The sequence below is a fragment of the Carcharodon carcharias genome, chromosome 4 (genome assembly GCF_017639515.1).
Source record: "Carcharodon carcharias isolate sCarCar2 chromosome 4, sCarCar2.pri, whole genome shotgun sequence".
NCBI classification, from domain to species: domain Eukaryota; kingdom Metazoa; phylum Chordata; class Chondrichthyes; order Lamniformes; family Lamnidae; genus Carcharodon; species Carcharodon carcharias.
Genome location: NC_054470.1, coordinates 25,243,463 through 25,265,460, shown reverse-complemented (window position 1 = coordinate 25,265,460; position 21,998 = coordinate 25,243,463). Strand labels below are relative to the sequence as shown.

Here is a 21,998-nt window from a genome sequence, read left to right as displayed (position 1 = left end):
TGAAGCCATGTCTGTCTGGATCCCTGAACAAAAGGGGCTATTTGGCAGCATTGCAGAAACTTGCATGTCATTACCTCTGAAGAGATGCTAACGACTCCTGTGGGCTGCAGTGACCAAATTTACAGGGAATTATATAAAGTCCATCTACATTTCATAAGACAGGCCTGTCCAACCCACCTACTACAAAGGACCCTGCAACCTTCAAATGAGTCTTGATGGTTGGAACATTTACAACCTCCGGAATCCAGGCAAAAGCCAAAGTGGAGAACTGGGAGTCATGTACCTTGATACCCCTAGTTGGTGGGATACGTAATATTGCCTTCTGGAGCTGCAAAGCTCAATCTGCCATCTTTCCATCTACCAAGCAGCAGCACAGAAAGGGGCTCTGTCCAGGTTTGAATGCCTGGCCGCATCTACACTGTTTCTACTTGAACTACTACACCTTTTGTACCATCGCCTACAAGACTGATTCATCTCTGTGTGCCTATCACATCGTGGACATCATCTCTGCTGGAAAGGTGAATTATTCAGCATCAATTTTCTGCCTGCTGATGTCTGTGAAGGAATAAACAACTGGAGTTTTCATTCTAGACTCTGGACACACATGAAACAGTAATTCTTTTCTCTGTGGTCTTTGCCCTGTAAATCTTTCTTTTTCTGTCGCTCTTTACTGTACGAAAGCACCAGGGGCTACATAGCAACCCCCCTTCCTTGCATCTTGATTGTGTGCAAATAAACTAACTCTGAGTTCATCCTATCACAGTATAGGTGATGGGAGGAGAAATCAGGGGTTTTAAAAAAATTAACCCTCAATGGTCTCTAACATTGGTCCATTGAAGCTTCTGGTCAGTGACGAACCCCAATATGTCAGGGGGACTCTATGATGGTGGTTTTATTGCTGGTCAGGGTAAGATGATTGTCCTTTTACTGCAGTAAATTGTAACGTTGCACTTATGTGGGACAACTCTTACCTGTCACTCATTAGCCTAAGCCAGAATGTTGTTCAGGTACTGCAGCACTCTGGCAATAGCTGGTTTATTACCCATAACACAAAAATCTGGAGTAAAATGATGGAATATTGTGTGAGAATACACAGTAAGCCCACCAGCAGTTGTGGGAATTAATCATAACAAGTGTTTTTTTTTAGGGGGGGGTGGCGGTGGAAGGGGGGAATAAGTTGTTTGTGTAGCAAGGCTTCAACTCTCCAGAAAATCAAGGATAAGTCCATGTAGCTTTGCTAAAAGCAGCACTATGCAAACAAGTTCTCCCAATAAAGTTCATTCAATGCAAATTTTAAAGCAGGAACGACCATGAACATTTTTCAACGTTATGGTTGCCAAGCTGAGGGACTACCTTTTGTAATAATATTTTTGTACGCAGATACATTTTCTACGATACATTTTTGGAAGTTGAAAGAGTGAAATACTCTGTTCTGTTTGCTACAATGAATGTGATCCTGAGGTTTCTGAGCCAATTAGCTCGGTTTCAATCGGTACATGCAAGTGCATGAAAGGAAAGAAACAGAAAATTCATGGAACAGGAGGCCATTTGGTCTATTATATCTGTGCCAGCAAATTAAAGCTATCAACCTAATCCGACTTTCCAGCTCATAGTTCATAACCCTGTAAGTTTAAGGCATTTCAAGTGCATATCCAAGGAATTTTAAAATGTGGTGAGGGTTTCTGCTTTACCACCATTTCAGGTGAATTTCCAAACCCCTTGTCACCCTCTGAAAAAATATCTCCTAACTCCCCTCTAAGCCTTTTGCCCATTACTTTAAATCTATGCCCCTTGGTTATTGACCTCTCTGCTAAGGAAATTGGTCCTTCTCATCCACTCTCTCTAGGCCCCTCATAATTTTATATACTTCAATTTAATCTCCACTTAATTTCCTCTGTACCAAAGAAAACAACCCCAACCTATCCAATCCTATTATATAGCTAAAATTTTACATTCCCAGTATCACCTACATATATCTCCTCTGTACCCACTATATAAACCCACTATAGAGTGATCACATCCTTCCTCTGGGGTGGCCAAACTGTACAGGATAATTGAGCTCTGCCCTAACTAGTATTTTATACAGTTCTAGTATATCCTCCTTGCTCTTATATTCTATGCCTCAACTAATAAAAGTAAGTAAACTATATGCTTTCTTAATCACCTTCTCAACCTGTCCTGTTACCTTCAGGGATCTGTGGACATGCAGTCCAAGGTCCCCCCTTCCTTCTCTTGCCTAGTTTGCCCTCCTCAAATGAATTCTCTCAGTTCTCTGGACTGAATTCCATTTGCCACTGTTTTGCCCACCTGACCAGTCCATTGATATCTTCCTGCAATCCACAGCTTTTTCCTTACCATCAACTACAGAATCAAGTTTTGTATCATCTGAAAACTTAATAATTACACCCCCTTCAAACAGTACTTTAAAATCTCATGGTGTAAAGATTATATAGAATGAAAATATGCCATATAGTTCACAAAAGCAGAACCTTTCAACAAACTATCCCATTATGAATGCTAATCTGCTTAGTTCCTTTGTTTTCAGGATGTGAACAATACTGGCAAGGCCACATTTATTATGAGTTCCAGTTGCCTAGAGAAGGTGGTGGGCTTTCTCCTTGAGCCTTTGTTGTCCTTGTGATGATGATTAAGCTCAAACCAACTTCTGGGCCACTTCAGCGAACGTCAAGGGTGGATTTAATACCCTCCTTTGAGGTGTGTTTGGAGGCAGGCATGCATTTAATCGAGCTAGAAGTTGTGGGGTGGGGACCCTGCTGCCTTCCCACCTCTGCCCCGATTAAGTCCAAGTCAAGCAGGCTTATGGACGGCCTTCCTGCCCCGAAGGTGATTGTGTCCCTTAAATGAGCTTCACTGCCGCTGGCTGGCAGTTGTCCCATGGGAAGCCTGAAAAGCAAACCCAGTCAAATTTGCCTGCACGTTTCCAGAGAGGGAGTGGAGGGTATGTTCACCAAGGCTCTTTAGACAGCATCTTCCAACCCCTCACTAGTACCATCTAGAAGGACAAGGGCAGTAGATAGAACACCACCTGGAAGTTCGCCCCCAAGTCACTTTCCATCCTGATTTGGAAATATATTGCCTTTCCTTTACTGTTGCTGGGTCAAAATCCTGGAACTCCCTTCCTAACAGCACTGTAGATGTACCTACACCATATGGACTGCAGCGGTTCAAGAAGGTAACTCACCACCACTTCTCAAGGGCAACTAGGGATGGGCAATAAATGCTGGCCAGCCAAAGCCCACATCCCGCGAGTGAATAATAAAGAAAATTCAAAGGCGTTCAGTGCCTGATCGAACGACTCCTGTATCGGGAAAGGGGGCTGGGGGCCTGCAGAGAGCTACACCTGTGCCCTTCTTCTGACCCCCTCCATTCACCCCCAGCCAGCAACCCTCTCCTCATGAATCTCATCCCACCCTCACTCACTGGTGGCCTGGATCCCATGCTGATCCTGGGGCTCTGGCGGGTGCATTACTGGCAGCTACGACCATTCCCATGGTGGCACTGCCTGCAATGGAGAATTGGCAGCAGCTTTCAGGAGTGGGGTGGCATTTCCACCCCAGGGTCCTTGATCCCAATAAAGCTTGCAGTTGGCCACTTAAGTCCTGAGAGGAACTTAATATAGCAGGTCTTCCCCAAAGGCAGCGACGCAGGTCTCTCACTGACTTTTCACCCAGCAGTCAAGAATCTCTTTAGCTGCATTAAATTCTGCCCCAAGAATCTATCAGGCAATATGGAACCAAAATCATAAGTGGGGCCAAACCAAGCAGAGGTGGCAGGGCTCCCTCTTCCTTGAAGGGCTTTAGTGAAACAGTGGGGTCAATTTTTTCTAATAATTGAAAATTCAGAATCTTGCAAAACTCAAAAATATCAATCTCTCATTTCAATCTAGTTTACAGAAACCTATTAATTAGTTTTCCACGTTACAATATTTCCCTTGTCCCAATGAGCCAACTCTTACTCAAGCAGTGCATTGGTCAAACTTTCTCCCAAGTCATTCCGCTTCAATATAATTTCTGCTATAACTTGCTAGAAGTGCAAAAGCTAACAGTGCAGTGAGGGCAATGGGGCATTTGGGATTTTATTGAACAAAACGACTACAAGTGTATCTCCTCAACCTTTAGGAGTTAACAATTGAGAAAGAAATGATGGAGGAGGAGGATGAATTTGAATGGGTGAATTAACGTCAAATAAGGCACAAAAAAAATGGGATAAAAGACAGAATATGCTGAAAATACTGAGCAGAACTTGGAAAATTAGAAATGTAACGGATTTTAAGGTATTAGAGCAGAACTTGGAAAATTAGAAATGTAATAGGTTTTAAGGTATTAGAGGGGAAAGAACAGAAGGGAAGGTCTGTGATAGGGTGGAGGGCAGGAGAACTTAAATGATTTTACAAGGCAAAAAAAATACAAAGTAAAAGAGTCTGTATCCACTGGAGTTTAGAAGAATGAGAGGTAATGTTATTGAAACAAATAAGATCCTGAGGAGACTTGGCAGGGTGGATGCTGAATGCAAGTTTTCCGTGGTGGGAGAGAACTAGGGGGCGTAAGTTAAAAATAAGGGGTCTCCTGTTTAAGACAGATGAGGGAATTTTTTTTCCTCACAGAGTTAGTGCATGGAATTATTTTCCCCAGAGAGCAGGGGAGGCAGGGGCATTGAATACTTTTAAGGCCGAGTTAGATTGATTTTTGACTGACAAGGGAGTCAAAGGAGTAGACAGATAAGTAGAGGCCACAATCAGATCAACCATGATCTTATCAAGTGGCAGGACAGGCTTGAGGGGCTGAATGGCCTGCTTCTGTTCCTAATTTATATACTTGCATATATAATCGGGTAAGTAAAGAGACAAAAAGGTGTGTCTAGAGGTGGTGTGAATCTTAGAAACATGAACAGTTATCATTTGAAAACCAAAAAAATAAGGGGAAGAAAAATGAAACAAAATGGGGATGGGGTAGAAGTGACCATCTGAAACTGTTGAACCCAGAATCGAGTCCAATGGTGTAAACCGCCTGATCAAAAGATGAGGTGCTGTTCCTCAAGCTTACATTTGGATGGTCCAGGAGGCCAAGCTCAGAGAGGGAGGGAGGGAAGTGGAAAATTAATTAATGTCCACACTTTGAAAAGGCATATAATTATCCAGCTTTGAAACAATGTAATTGACAAAATATTAACTGCTTTTGTGAAAATCATATTTTTATCTACTAATCTGTTCAGAAAACATGCAAGATGACAGTAATTTTATTCACAAATGTTCTAACCATGAGATAATAAATAATTAATCTCAAAATCAACACAAAAAAAAAGCAAACCTGCAGAAATTTGTGAAGGGCCTGAACTTTTCCCCTCCTCTTCAGGCTGTACAGGTGTCACCTCAACTGAATTATCACCCAAATTTTCATTTAGAGTTTTCAATATAATGATCAGATCATCTTGGCTGAGCACAACCTATAAAAGCATCATGTTGATACAAGTGAATAATAATATTTGTTGCTTAAAATTAATCAACAACATATGTGCACAAACAGCTTAGAGGCAAAATTCATTTATGAATACTGATATTTTGAAAGCAAAGATATCTCTACATCAGTTAAATAAAACATGGATAAGATTATATGTTTCTTTCACTCAAGTCTCAAACTCAGAATAAAATTGGTACTCAAAGAGATCTGAAGAGCCATCATGAATTTTTAAATATACTAGTCAGCCAATTTGATCAAATGGGCATCAGATAGGTTTGTCATATGATCATAGGCCAATTTTAATAAATTATTGAAGCTCACTATAAAAATAAATATCCACACAATGCATTTTTTTCAGATAATGGTAGCATTTCTACTTCTTTAAGAAAATAATTAAAATGTAGTGTGATGGTAATCAGTAGTCGGAGGCTTGAAAACTCCAGTTCCCAGTGGGCCTCAGGGCTTGTGTGCATATGCTGGCTGTAGAATGGCCGCACATGCGCAGTTCGTGGTTTTTTCACACTTTCGGGTCTCCTGTGCATGCGGTGGTCAAAGAACGGTCACATGTGCGCAGTTGGTGGATTTTCTAGTCTTTAGGCTAGAAACCAGCCCTGTGCACGTGCACAGTTATTTCTTTTATTTCTTCAGGTCAGGAAACCAGCCCCATGTGCCTGCACAGAAAGAAATGAAGAAGTGGAACAGCATGAAACTGGAGCTCAGGTGACCTGAAGAGGAGCGTCATTTGACAGGTGTCCCAAGGAACAAGGGAAGGGAACAGGGAGAAGGTTCCAAACCAAAAAGGTGATCCCAAACTAGGGAGTGGAATAGAATGAAATCCCAGAAGTAAGTCCAAGTTAAGGGATAAGGACAGGAATCTGAAGCAGTGTAATTGGCTCTGGGTTAAAGAGAAAGCTGTGGGGAACAGACTTGATACAAACTGGGCTTAAGAGAAGACAGAAGATCCAAGGAGGCAGCCAAAGGTTGGTGTCTTTTTACTGTAAACATTTGGAGCAGTGATGTTCTACTTGGCACAGTCGAATATCTGAAAGTGTGCTTGGGAGGTGAATCTTGGGTGCATGTAGCGATCCAGGGGAAAGGAACGTTGGAAGTGGAGAGTGAAACCTTGGAGATGGATTCTAGTTGAAGGTGTTCGAGCTGAAGTGATCTTTGGGAGAGAATTCCAAGGTGAGTTTTTGAGCGTGGAGATTGGAAGCCCTCATGAGAAAGACAGAGTTTCAGTGAGACCATGTAACAAGTGCAACAGAGTAACAAGCTTCAGGGGTTGGGGGGGGGGGGGGGGTGGTTGATGTTGATGAGAAATCCATGGAATCTGCTTTGGTAGCATCAGTCACCTGTTTTGGGGTGTTGTGTACCCGACCACAGTTATCTATTAGTTTACGTGTACTGCATACTAACTCTGAAGAGCAGAGTACAAGATTGTAAATTGTGTTATCTTAATGAAGTTGTATGTATCTGTAAATATATAGTTGGGGTGAAGGGATAGTGGTGTTTATACTGAAATCTTTCTAACCTTTTTGTCTACTGTAATATAATTCATTTTTCTTGTTTAATAAATGTTTTATTATATTGTTAAAAGTTCATCTGTAGACTCCTGTGAATTTGTTCCATAACTGACCTCCACAGTTTATAAAAAAAAGAATAAAAGTTAAGATCTATTCTGTGATTTTATCTAGTTCACTCGGACCTGACTTGTCCAGTATTATCAGTTGGAATTGTAACAATAGCAATAGCTACCTTTTTGCCTCATTATCTAACACCAAGAATAGGCCCAATATAAATTTGTTTGGAAAACAGTTTAGTAACATTATTTAGAATCAGAATATATGTAATCTTCAAAAATAACCATCAAAATTGTGAAGCTCTAGAATGGGAAGGAAAGCAGGAGCAAAGTTTGTAATTAAGACAGCAAATTGTGCGAAGTATTTAAGGGTTTAGGAGTTTGTTAACATTTTGAAACCTAATTGGGGGTAACATAGTTGCTTTATGCCACTATGAAATCTAATTCAAAACATCATTTTGAAAAGATGCACTTACATGCAGAGGTTTCAGGGTTCCAAGAATTTTAACATCAGGAACTTCATGGTACCAAGCAGCAGCCAAATTACGTTCAACAACAACTTCCAGATTAACAGGCTGAAGCAATGAGATTTCAGAGCGAAAAACTTCATCCTCAAATATTGTCCTGGTGAAATTAAAAATATTCCTGATTTCAAATGTTAACCAAATGTTATGAGACCACTTGCTATGAATGCTGTATATAGAATATAAAATATTGGCAGAGGGAAACGTGAAACATTAAAAACAAAAGTATCATTTTATCATGTTTTTTTAGACCAGATATGCCCATTCATACAAAAGAATAAATATAAAGTACCATAAATCTACTTGGTCTTTAATAGGTATACATGAAACAGTGAAAACAACTTAGCTTCATAAAATTTATAATGACAACTTGATGCGGTTCCATTCGTATTTATCTAATCATAGCCAGAAAATCAGTTGCAATGGCTTCACTTCCTGCTCACACATCGTTATCTTTGGTGTCCCTCAAGGATCAATCCTTGGACCCTCCTATTTCTCAGCTACGTGCTGCCACTTGGTGACATCATTCTAAGGGACACAACATTAGGTCTGCTGATGACACCCAACTCTATCTCTCAAATCTCTCTTGACTCCTCCACTCTTGCTAAATTATCAGGCTGCTTATCCAAAACCCATTATTGCATGAGCAGAAATTTCCTCCAAGTAAATATTGGGAAGACTGACGACATTGTCCACGTCCTTTAAAGTCAGTCCCTGCTCCAAACTATGTTCCCCAATTACTGACTCCATCCTTCTCCCTGGCAACAGTCTGAGATTATGTCAGTCTGTTCACAACCTTGGTGTCACATCTGATCTTGTGATGAGCTTCCAACCTCATATTTGTGCCATCTAAGACCACCATTTTCTTACCTCCATAACAGCGCATGACTTTGCCCATCTTAACTCACCTGCTGCTGAACTTTCAACCATGCCTTCATTATCACTGTCTCCCACATTCTACCCTCTGTAAACTTGAGGGCATCCAAAACTCTGCTGCCCATATCTTAACAAGCAGCAAATCCCGTTCTCCTCTCATCTCTGTGCTCGCTGACTCTCAACGGTTCCTGGTCAAACAATGTCTTGATTTTAAAACTCTCACCCTTGTTTTCAAATCCCTAGATGGTCTTGCCCCTCCCGATCTCTGCAATCTCCTCCAACTTCACAACCCTCCGATATATCTGCATTCCTCTAATTCTGGCCTCTTGTGCAATTATAATTGCTCTTTCCTAGGTTCAAAGCTCTGGCATCCTCTCCCTACCTCGCTTTCCTCCTTTAAGACACTGCTTAAAACCTACCTCTTCGACCGAGCTTTTGGTCACCTGACCTAATATTTCCTTATGTGGCTCAGTATCATACTTTGTTTTATAATGATCCTGTGAAGTGCCTTGGGACGTTTCATTACATTAAAGGGGCCATGTAAATATAGGTTGTAGTTGTACTCCATCCTGAATTCTAAAATTAGATTGCTTGTAATTTATAACAAAGGTAAATGTTGTGCAAAACAACCATCTAACATAATCAAATATGATTATAATAGAATGTAAAATAGACAATGTGCACATCATTTAATTAAATTGCTGAGTTTTTCATTATATCTGAAAATTTCCATGATTTTCAACCTTTACCATGCCACAGATGAATTATCTTGTTTGGTCATGATCAAGATAAACCATCCCAAGCAATCTTTTCAGCTTTAATAAGTAAAAATTTGGAACAAGGGAGCATAATCTTAAAATTAAAGCTAGGTTATTGGAGTGCAATCAGGAAGCATTTTTTCCATATGAAAGGTGATGGAAATTTGGAACTATTGCCCCTAAGAGATTGTGGGTGTTAGAACATTTGGAGCTTTCAGCTTTTTTTTATTCATTCACGGGATGTGGGCTTTGCTGGCTGGGCCAGCATTTATTGCCCATTCCTGGTTGCCCTTGAGGTGGTGGTGGTGGTGAGCTGCCTTCTTGAACCGCGGCAGTCTATGTGGTAAACGTGCTACAATCCTAATGTTGTTCTTCTAGTATCTGTGACATGATGAGGCCAATCTTCAAATTCCTCTAACATTCATCCAACTTAAAAAGCAGCTTTTCAGGTGTCCTGTTAACTAAAAGTATTTTTTGTCAAGATGTTGCCAGTTGTAAAATAGTCCGTAAAACAAAACTGAAAAAGTGTACTTAAGTGACTTTTAGAACAAAAATGATACAACAGAATTGAAGTGGATAATACAGAATTGGAAGTTATATATAATTAAAGTTCGAGTGACAAAAACATTAGAGAATGAAGGGAAAGAATAGGGATTGCAGACAAGAAAAATTGTCTATGAGCTTCTATTAAAAATTGCATGGTGGGAAGGGTTTTGCAGGGCCTGGGGTTGGGGGTGTAGGGGAAGAGGGGTGTAGATGGGCAGGGGATGGCACTCCCAGGCTCTCCCACTCCACCAATGCCAGGTCCCTCCCTCAATAAAGTACTGAGTGCCACTGAACGAGAACCCCCGCCCCACAAACCCCAGATCACAGGCAACCTGCACAGATTGGCTTGTTGTGCTCCCCGCATGACAACAGGCTCGCCTGTCATTGGGATGAGGGCCTTAAGTGGCAGCCTTCCTGCCATGGACTTAATCGGGTTGGAGGTGGGATGGTGACAGGGTTGCCACCTGCCACCATCCCACGAAATTAAATGTCCTATTTGTCTTCAATTTCACTGCAGGGAAGGGCATAAAATACTATCCTAGATATTTATTTTTTGTGCTATAGACTGTTAATATTACGGTTTTAATAAAGCTCCTCAAAATATCTGAGTAACTTGGTGCCAACCATGGCACCAGTGGGAGTACTCTTGTCTATGGGCTGGATTTTACAGGGGAGGGCATATTTCTCGACCAGCAACCCGTTTGAAAAGTCGATCATGACTTTAAAAAGGCTGCCCCACAGCGATAACACACTGCGGGTGGCCTAAACAAGCAGAGAATGGAACTTCCACCCCTCAGCGAGAGGAACCCCTGTCCTAAAGAGCTACTAGCCAAGCAGGCTTTCTGGCAGCTCCAGCAATCCCAGCAGGGCCACAATGCAGTAGTGGGCCCTCCTGGAACTGTAAACAGTCCCTGGGGAAAAGATACATGGATCCCAGATTCAGGTAAGCACATAGAGGGAGAGGGCACTGTAGGGAGGAAGGGCAAGAAGGGTGGGGGATTGGTGGTGGGCAGGGTTGCCCTCAACGTGCACAGGATACTCTGCAAATGATGCACACATTCCCTCTCTTCCTGCTTTCTCACTTCAGATGGTGAAAAAAAAGGGACTCCTCACACTCACTCGCCTGCCCGCGCCAACTGCTTTATGGTGTGGCAGCGTAACATTCGAGTCAATTGGCTTATTAATTTAATATCAATTGCCCTTATTAATTAAGCTCAATTGCCTTATTAATTTTTTTAAGTGACAATCAAGCTGCTGATTTCAGCACCCATCCACCTACCATATTATGGAAAAGGGGTGTGTTGACGTTGAGTTCGCGATCCCATGTCATTACGCCAGATTTTGCACATGCACAGGAATGGCGCAGATTTGCAAAAATAAAATCCCGGCCTATAGTCAGAGGTTGTAGGTTTACATCAGAGACGACCAGTCCAGTCAGAGGTACTACCTTTCAGAGGAGACGTTAAACCAGGGCCTGTCTGATCTTGCGGGTTGATCTAAAAGATCCCATGGACAATTTTGAAGAACAGAGGAATTTCTCCCTGTTATCCTGGGGACATTTATTGCTCAACTAACGCCATTAATAATCGGGACGGGGGGTGGGGGGGGGCACTGGCCGAGGGAAGCGGCCACACAGTAGGGACACCTAGCATAAAGTGACCATGTCTCTGCAGCTGAGACAGTTCAGGCGCAGCCACGACATGATATGCTTGGAACAACAACAAAGTGCTGGAAAAATTCAACAGGTTTAACAGCATCTGTGGAGAGAAAAACAGAGTTAACGTTTCGAGTCCGTAAGACTCTTTTCAGAGCTCTGAAGAAGAGTCATATGGACTTGAAACATTAATTCTGTCTTTCTCTTCACAGATGCTGTTAGACCTGCTGAGCTTTTCCAGCATTTATTGTTTTTGTTTCAGATTTCCAGCATCCACAGTTTTTAGCTTTTATGACATGCTTGGAGTCGGTCGCTAGCTTCTCTGCCCACTCAAGCAATGCAGAGGCATCAAAGTGCCACCAAGTACTTCAGAGCTTTTCACCCCTCAGGCACAGGTTGCAAACTAATGGAGCACTTTAATGGACTGCAAAACAGTTGGACGACTGGGCACTTTGTCCAATCTGCTTGCTAAAGCTGGCCATGGAGCAGTCACTGGTGGGGGCGCACACAGCCCCTTGCAATGTCATCATCCTGGTTTGGACCAGTCTCCCCCATGGCTCAAGCTAACAGTATAGCCTTGCAGCATGGGTTAGGAGGATGCCTGTGCCTGAGGTGACAGCACAACATGCAGTCCAATGGACAAAGCCACTGCCAAGCGGTCAGGTAGAGTGGGGTGGAGGAAACGGGGTTTTGGGCAGCCATGCATCACACTAATCTCTGGTCATCCAAGCGGTGCCCTGCACTCTCCAGGATGCATTAAAGGGCCTTCAGACTTAACCAAGACAGGTTCTTAGCACACCGATGCTAACCCAGGCATCTCTCTCTCTTTTGTCCTGCAGGAGTACATCAGGATCATGGAGCCTGGTGAACTAGCTGTATGCCTCAAGGCATAGCGAGAGAGAGGATGACAGAGAAGAGAGAGACTGAGGTGCCTGACTGCTCAGAATGAGGAGCAGCACTCTCTGGAAAAAGGGGCAGTTGGGGCTCCTGCACAAGCTGCTGAAGAGCCACAGCGAGCAGTCACTGGTCGGTGCCTAGCTAGACCCAGGGTCTGTAGACACCACCTTTGAAGGGTTCCCAAAATTCCCAGATTTTTCATATCATCAATAAAGATATGACTTTTGGCCTTTTACCTGAAACCAGACAATGTTAGGAGACAGAATACGCATTCTTCCCTTTAAAACAATCAAAACTAAACTAAAGCCCATCAAAATCTTGCATAATTAATCGCTACTAACTAAGGGGCCGGAAGACCACAATCAATGCAATTATGCAAACCCATTAATACTCCAAATGTACAATGGCTTTCAGTTCAAGACTAGTAAAGAAGACAATGATAAACATCATGCAAGCTCATTAAAAACAACGAGACAACAATCACCTGGGGAAGCCCACCAAAATCAAACAAAGAACTAACCTTGATTTAGACTGAGATAAGAAATTCAAAAAAAAAAAAATAGTATAACTGGGCCAGGAGATCTGAAGTGAGCAGTTTTTTGGGCAATGACACAGAAGGGTGAGCAGTTTTGAAAGCTGACACAGGAGGGTGAGCAGAGTTTAAGCAGGAAGCTGAGCCAAGCAGAGGAAGGAGATCTGGAGGTTTGCAGGCCTACAGGCAACATCATGGCGAGGGGCACAGGGTGGCAGGTTCAACCAAAGACAACAAGGCTGCAAACCGCAGCCCTCCATGAAGATCGACCACCCACAACCACACCCTCCACCCAACTGATGAACCTTCGCAGATTCCACAGACTAGGACCACGTGGGGATGGTAGGTCCCAGAGGACACAAAGAGCATACCCCAAAACTGCAACCGGCTTACCTGGCTGGATTTTGAACTGTCAAGGAACCCTGGTTAGTGAGCATGATCCTGGACCTCTCCTAGTTCAATTTAGTTAGGTTTTGGGGGTGGGACAAGGGTAAGGGGATTATTAGCGTGATTTTTCCCTCATTATGCTGTGTGTTCCCCATTCTTAACTAAGTGTACTTTGTAAGTCTATATATCAGTGTAATCCTAATGTTATAAATTCATTTGTGACTTCAATAAACTCAGTTTTTTTCTTGCACCAAAACCGGTTGTCTGCTGCACTTTGGCACAACCCCCAAATAAGTCCAAGGTCTAGAACCCAGGGAGAGGGAGCGATTCGAACCGCTTAGAAGTCAGAGGTGAAGCTGACACACAGACCACCATCCCCTACACCTTTCATTCCTGCAGATGACCAAGAACCAGTGTTGCTGAAGACTATGCATGTCCAGGGAACTGGTTGGTCACATCTGCCAGCTACTGCAGGATTTGGCCCCACGTGGGCATGGAGGGCATTCACTACCAGTGGCTGTGAAAGTGACAGCGGTGCTCAATTTCTACGCCAGTGGATCCTTTCAGGGCTCCACAGGTGATATCTGTGGGATATAACAAGCCTCCACCCACTGATGCACTCATGAGGTCACGGATGCCATCTTCACGAGGGCACACAACTTTGTGCATTTTGCCCGGGGCCAAGAGAGCCAGGATGCAAGAACAATTGAATTTGCCCATAGGTGCAGGGTGCCATCGACTACACTCACGTGGCACTCAGATCTCTGTCGCAATGCGCCATCAACTATGTCAATCGCAAGGGATTCCATTCTCTGAATGTGCAGCTGATGTGCGACCACCACAAATGAATCCTGCAGGTCTGCACACGGGTTCCAGGGAGTGTGCACAACTCCTACATCCTCAGTTGGCCACAGGTCCCTGACGTCTTCCAGGGTCCACAGAGGCTGCAGGGCCCACAGATTCCGCAGTGATGGCTCCTTGGAGGCAAGGGCTATCCGCAGAGGCCATGGCTGATAACACCCGTATGGTGGCCTCAGGCTGCAGCAGAACAAAGGTATAATAAGGCTCTTGTTGCAACGCATACCTTGGTGCAGCAAACCTTCAGGATTCTGAAAATGAGGTTCCAGTACCTGGACCAGTCTGGTGGAGCCCTGCAATACAGTCCAGAGTGTGTCACGTATCGTCATCGCCTGCTGTGCCCTTACAACTTGCAACAGGGAGAGGAGCTGGCTGAGGAGGTGGAGGAGGAGCTGGAGGTTTCCTCCAAAGAGGAGAACATCGACGGGAATGAGGGTGAAGAGGTCCAACGATGGCAGCAATGAGGCTCTTGCATTGGCCAGATGAGGCAGGCATGCTCTGGGGGCCCTCATAGCTGCTAGATTTGTGCAGGATGATGGCAACATGCAGTGAGGAGACACCATATGATTCTTACATTGCATCTATGAACGTTTGACTCCAGTCTTGCTAATGGCAATGCACATACCCTCTGTGAGAATGCTCCTGTCATGGAGACGCAGTGGAGACCCTAATAGTCGCTCGATTGCTGGAGGATGATGGCAGCTGCAGTGGGGACACTCCATAGACCTTCATATAGCCTCTGAGAATGTCTGACTCCTGTCTGGTTGAGGGCAGCTTGATTGTGCTCTGTGATCACGGTCATATCATAGAGACACAGTGATGAAACTTTAAAAGCATCTGATCCTTTGTCTGCCTTCAGCACCTGAGCCCTTCAGGAGCACAGCGTCACTGGTCACAGATGCTGAAGGGTCACAGAAGGACTAGTCCCACCTTAAAAGGTGCTGAGAGCACACAGAGAAAATGATGGAACTCTGTGACGCTTGCACACAATATTCTGGCAGCATTGACAAGCACCGCCAAGGTGCAGGCGTCAGTAATGTGTCCAGGGAGTGAGAGGCCGGACCATCACTTTGGTTGAAAGTTACACAAAGCACAAGGAAGAGGCCTTGGACTGAGACACTTGCCTTTATCCTGTGCAGAAAGATTTCACATCTGAGTGACACAAACACTGCTCATCAGAACAAGGAGCCAAAGGCAGGAAGACATTCTTGGGAGTTTATTTACAATAATGAACATTATGTACAAATGATTAACATCCGTGCCCAGGCTGTGTAACTGCATCTTCTTAACTTTCCTAACCCTGCCACTAAGTCTTGGTGTTCCCGGGACACCCCACAGCAGAGGTAGAGGCAGCCTGCTATGCCCCGTCTGTGAGGACCTTGACGGGTGGCCTCTAGAGGGCTGAGACCTGGAGGACCCCGGCCTGCTTTCGGGGACCTGCTGTGTGGCAGTGGCACCATCCTCAACCTGTGGAGTTGGAGAAGCTGAGGTCACAGGAAGAGGGATTTGGATGGGCGGGCACTCCTAGAGTCATCTGGGCGGATGGCCCCGGGACGTGCACCTGCTGATCCTCCTCCTATGGGTGCCTGGCTGACTCCTTGAGGACAAGGGGTATGTCTTCTTTGCAACAGTTGTGGGCTGGAAGTGCTGAGAGGTGTGCGTGTGGCTGGCCTTTAAATTTAGCCCCCGGCGTGATGAAGCAGTGAGGTAATGCCATGGTTGGTGAATGATGGCCCACCTGCCATGGGAACGGCGTGTTTCCCGGGAAATGCATAATTAATGTGGAGGGTTTGGGACAACACAATTGCAGTCGGCAGGTAAAACGTAGTTTTCCCTGCCCGCTACTGCACTTCATGCAAATCTGGGACGATTCCACCCCTAGTCTCTTCCTTTCAGTATCCACCCCGTCAAGTTTCCTCAGGATCTTATATGTTTCCCTAAGAGCACCTCTCAATCTTCTAATCTCTAATGGATACAGGCCCAGTCTGTCCCACCTTTCCTTATATGATAACTCCCCCCAAAGTTGAGTGAACCTTCTCCAAACTGCTTCTAATGCATTTATATCCTTTCTTAAATAAAGTGGCCAAAACTGTGCACAGCACATTAAATGTGTTCTCACCAATGTCTTGTACAACTGTATCAAAACATCACTACTTTTATATTCTATTCCTTTGCAATAAATGACAGCATTCCATTTGCTTTCCTAATCACTTGCTGTACCAATAAACTAACTTTTCCTGATTCATGTACCAGGACACCCAGATCCCTCTGTACCTAAAGAGTTCTGCAATCTCTCTCTATTTAAATAAGATGTTGCTTTTCTATTCTTTCTGCCAAAGTGGACAAGTTCACATTTTCCCACATTATATATCTTCTACCAAATCTTTGCCAATTACTTAACCTAACTGCAGACTCCTTATGTACTCTTCACAACTCATTTTCCTATCCATCTCGGTATCATCAGCAAATTTAGCAACCATACATTTTGTCCCTTCATCTAAGTCATTGATATAGATTGTAAATAGTTGAGGCCATAGCACCAATCCTTGTGGCACTCCACTCGTCACATCTTGCCAACCTGAAATCCATTTATCCTAACTCTGCTTCCTGTTAGCTAACCAATCCTTTATCCATGCTAATATGTTACTCCCTACACTGAGAGTTCTTATTTTTCATAGTAACCTTTGGTGGCACCTTGTCAAATGCCTTCTGGAAATCTAAGTACTGCACATCCACTGATTCCCCTTTATCGAAATTGATTGTTACTTGCTCAAAGAACTCCAATAAATTTGTCAAGCATGATTTCCCTTTCATAAAATCTTGACTCTGCTTGATTGCACTGAGGTTAAAGTGTTCCACTAAACCTCCTTAATAATCAATTCCAGCACTTTCCCTAAGGCAGATGTTAAGCTAACTGGCCAATAGGTTCCTGCTCTCTGTCTCCTTCCTTTCTTGAATAGAGGAATCACATTTGCTATTTTCCAATCAGATGAGACCTTTCCAGAATCAAGAGAATCTACTATCTCAGCAGCCAGTTCTTTTAAGAGCATAGGGTAAAGTTAATCAGGACCGCTAGAACTCGTCAGCTTTTAGTTGCAATAATTTTGTCAGTACGCTTTCCCAGGTGATTGCAGTTGTTTTAAGTTCCCTTTCACCTCCTCAGTCACAATTATTTCTGGCATGTTATTTGCATCCTCTGAAGTGAAGACAGAAACAAAATATATATTCAATTCATCCATTATTTCCTCATTTTCCATTATTAATTCCCTATTCTCACTCTTTTAGAAGTCCACCTTAGTTTTTGTTTTGCTATAAAAGAAGGGACAATGGTGGTTAAAGTTATGATATTCAAGCATTAAAGAGCAGTCATGAATGCATGATGTATATTTTCATATTAGTTACGAAAATCAATAATATTTTCATACCTGTACAGCTTAAGCTCACGTAACGAAACATTCATGGAGTCAATTATAGGTGGTACATTATTGGAATCTTTTTGTTTAATCATCGAGAAATTGTTCTGAACAACGATAACACCAAAATCTGCAACAACAACATTCTTTGACACAGAAGATTGAGGCACAACAACAACAGGTGCATTAATGTGAATGTTAAGTGCCATTCTGGTGCTCCGTTCTGCAAGATCCTTCACCCCAGATGCTGCTTGAACAGTTGCTTCTGTGACAGCCTCTCTGGCAGCTTGGAAAATATTTAAAAAAGCCTGAAAAATACAATGCATTGTTACCAACAGAAGCTAGGTACATAATTTGAAAAAATGCAGTAATTTAGACATGAAACACACTTGCAATGCAAATATAAGATTTTGTTTAAACACCTGAAAGTACGATTTGAATTCTGCACATTTTTTAGTAATTGTAAAACTTCCTCACCAATAATGAAGACACAAACTTCTTTACAAAGATGACCTGGATACAGCCAACTGTCAATTTAATATCACTATCAACAACATCCATTTCAGTATAGGCAGCACCTTCTGTAGCTTCCACATGAGAGATCATTTTAAAGCTGAAGACCTCTTTTCCAGCAATGGATACAGCCTTTAAAATAAAAGTTAACATTTTAATAAAGAAAAGTTTTTCTTTAAATGTGCAACAAGCAAAGAAAAATTGTTAAAGAATCAAATTTACTTCATACACAGAGATATGGCTTCATACACAGAATCCTCACTTAAGTTCTGATTGTGTTCTTAAAAATTATGACTTTAAGTGAAACAACTTTAACTGGTTCCTACTGGAATCAAAGTTAAAGCCAGAGTTGGGTTATTTCAGATATTTCTTGCCCAGAAAAAACAATGTACTAGTTGTACCATATATGTGCAACACTGTACATGCCTAGCTGAAATAACATGCAAAATAAAATACTAAATTCTAAACAGAGGAAACACAATACTGTATAAGGTAAAATGTTTAAAATAATTAAAATACATTCACCTACAAAATAGTACTTTTAGACTGACCAGGCCCCATCTAGTGGCAGAAGTTGGTCAGTGCAGGTAGCAGTTGAAGTTTTGACTATCTGCACAGATCAACTTCTGCCACTAGATGGAGTCCAGGGCTTCAGTTCAGGTTCAGCAGCCGGAGCCAGGAGGGAAGCAGCGAAAAAAAAGAGACCCTAGGTACCAAGGTACCAACAGAGGCCAGGAGACAAGAAAGGGAGGCAAAACTGGGAAGCAACACCAGGCAGAAACAAGACCAGGAAGCAAAGCTGAGCAGAAGCAAGGCAATGAGGGCAGCAGGAGGAAGAGGGACTGATGGCAAGAGCGGAAAAGCTGTGGGAAAGGTCATGTGAGCAAGCAGGCACAGAAAGTGGCAATCAACAGTAAAATGAAACTGACAAAGTGAATATACTGACACTACTTTATTAATGACATTGAAGTGAAATGTTAAGTGAGTCAATGTTAAATGAGGACACTACAAATATGGAAGGAAATGTGTAACTGCATTTTCTCAAAAGTTTATTATTGAGATGAGAAGCAATGGTCAATGATGGACTGATGCATGGTAACCTAGCTTCCAGACATCCCAACAGTGCAGTGGACGGATAAAAGAGGTGCTGTATTTTAATGCAAAATCTTTAGAAATACCTTCTTGAATACTGCATCTTCACTGGAATCCAAAACTACAATATTCTTCAGCTTTGCTGTCACTTCTGATAAAGTCTTCTTCAAAATCACCTCAACATCAAGACCTATCCAAATATAACACATGAATGAAATTTGACACACAAAGTAGCTGGTACTCACCACAGCTTGCACAAAACCCAAAACCCTATCCTACACATCTGCTACTTCCTCCTCTTGCTTTATTCTGCCCATACACAGAAGTTATAGCATCTCCTTAAATTTCAATTCTAACCATTGCCATCTGCAATCAACTAATATTTTACACCAAAATCCAAATTTCATCTCGCTTGGACTCCTCCTCCTTCAAGTTTCCATCTTCTACTTGCTCCTTCAAGGAATGGTGAAAAAGAATTACATGAGCTTATTTGTGCTCTGACTTCTCAGCTGGTCACCTTAGCTCCCTAGAATTAACTTACTTTCATTGTCCTGTGACTAAAACTCACTCACCAACTTTGGACTCTGGAAAAAATACTTTTTTAAATTACATTTTCCACAAAAAAATTGTATAGGGTCTTTAACATATAAAACTTTGTACAAAGGCACATGGAATTGTCTCAATGCATTTCCCATATAATGAGATATTTTGAAGTGAAGCAACAGGTGGGATGTTACTAATAAAAAGTGGTTACCAGGTTTGCTTGCTAAGAAAAAGCTATCATTTGGCTTGAGTTGTTGCAGGAAACATGTCGACCAGGATACTGGGAAGAATACCTGTTCTCTTTCTCAAGCACTATTAAACAATCTTTTAAGTCTACTGAATCATTGACCAGTCCAATAAACACAGTTTAACAACTTGTGTAAATTTTAAATCTCTTTTCAAAACTGGTCAAGTTTATCCTTATCCATGATTTGACTGGTAATCATCTTTGTTCAGTGACAGCACAACTTGACTGTGAATCAGAGGATTGAGAGCTCAAATCCCACTGCAAGACTTGAGTACGCAATCTCAGCTGACATTCAAGCGCATAATTAAGGAAGCATCAGAAGCACTACTTGAGCGCAGCATCCCATGGCATGCACAATTACAACAAATTAAAATCTCTAAGAGCAATGCATTACCTGAAGGAATGAGACTCCATCGTTTTAATTGTTCCCTTTTTGGGCAAGAGAGATTGGTCTTTTGTTAAAATGATCACATCATAGTTATAAGACTAAACTTTCTGTGTGGCAAGTTTCCTGGACAATACATATGCAAATCCAGCAAGTTCTTAAGAATAATGGGGTAACTAAAAGCACATTTACACATCACTCCCAAAGCTTCAAGAATCCAACTGCCCTTTCCAATCCACTGTTCTTATATTTCATATATCCCAGCATATTTACTCTAGCATCCCATCCACCCAGCCACCAGGACTTCCCAGATCTCAAGACTCTGCTCCTTGTGTTCTCACAGTTGAGACTCAACTTTCCAACTTTCAGGTACAAGGAAAGATAATTTTATTTCCTAATATTATTGAGAGATACTATAAAGCAGAGTTATGGGGACTGGCTCTCTCTGTGTGTGTGTGTGTGTGTGTGTGTGTGTGTGTGTGTGTGTGTGTGTGTGTCTTAGTTTAATTAAACTGCAGACGGTCAGACTGTAAGATTTGAATCATCAAAAGGGATTGGGTGTAAAACAGGCATTTGAAATGGAGATGAGTTAGCTAGGATGAAGTCTTAGCAGATACAGTGTGAATGGAATTTGCATTTTTAGATAAGTCGAGAGGTTGTTTAATTTTCAAAGGGACATGATAAGATGTTTACAATTAGCAAGGTAGATAAGGCAAAGTTATTAAGTTTATTTTTCCCAAAAGCGCTGGCCATGACAAGATTTTTATACTTTGGGAAAAGTAACTTCCAAAGAAAGGTTGAACAATGGGATTTACAGATCAAAAGGTAGGAAATATATTTAAAGAAAGATGGAAAGCTGTGTGGGGAGTGGCTGTGTGAGGTTTGAAAGGTGCACTATGGGAAACAGACTTGTGGGAAAAAGGCTCTCATCACACTGGGGAAGTTTGCTGTTCCAGTAACCTATTGAGTTCCATTGTCAAGTGAGAGGGGGAAAGAAACTGTGAAATCCCTCCCTTACAGCAACAGTGGGTGCTTGTGGTAATATTTCTGGACATTTTATAGATTAAAAATCTATTTGGACTGTTGCCTGTAAGGAATGTGTAGTCAGAAGTCTAGTTAAGTAGAAATCTTGTGAAAGTGGTTATAAAATTAAATGTAACTGTGTAACTGGAGTCCTGTGTGTTTAGGTTTCCTTTTATGTTGTCAATAAATGTTTTAATTTAATCTTTAAAATCTCAAAAGGTGGTAGTGGACTCATTACTTCTAACTTCAGTGCACAAAACTTCTCATAATAAATACAAATTGCAAAATTATTGTGGTAATGTGGCCAAGTTTCTCTTTGGGATTTGGTCAGCCTGGCAAATACCACCTGCTGTATCATAACACAAGGTTCTCTGCATCCCACTCAGTTTTTCTAGATTCAGGGACAGCCACACGTCCATATCTTCCCACATCCAAGGGCATCTTCCTAATTCTACTCCACCAAAAAATTTTCCCCAAAACACAAAGAAAGTTTTAAAAAGAGAGTGATAGGAATGATGGCAGATTATCGACACAAAAAAAGAGAATATTTCTGTGGAGGCAAAGGGCAAGATAAAAAACACAGAATTAGTACTCAATCTTTCTTCACAAAAAAGTTCATCCCGAGAAGAGGGGTGGAGAGAAGCAGAGATATTGGATGAGATAAAGATGGATAAAAAGGAGATACTAAGCTCCA

General features: G+C 42.3%; 1 protein-coding gene across 7 annotated transcripts in view; it reads right to left on the bottom strand.

Annotated features, from left to right (window-relative positions):
• Positions 1 to 21,998, bottom strand: part of vps13a (vacuolar protein sorting 13 homolog A) — a 524,014-nt gene that overhangs the window by 247,558 nt on the left and 254,458 nt on the right. For all 7 annotated transcript variants that reach the window (XM_041186720.1, XM_041186723.1, XM_041186721.1 and 4 more), the window contains exons 31-35: positions 19,193 to 19,296; positions 17,979 to 18,146; positions 17,514 to 17,809; positions 7,533 to 7,680; positions 5,328 to 5,463 (exon numbers count right to left, since the gene is read on the bottom strand). In XM_041186720.1, the coding sequence (XP_041042654.1) occupies positions 5,328 to 5,463; positions 7,533 to 7,680; positions 17,514 to 17,809; positions 17,979 to 18,146; positions 19,193 to 19,296 (852 nt within the window). The remainder of the gene's footprint in view (positions 1 to 5,327; positions 5,464 to 7,532; positions 7,681 to 17,513; positions 17,810 to 17,978; positions 18,147 to 19,192; positions 19,297 to 21,998) is intronic.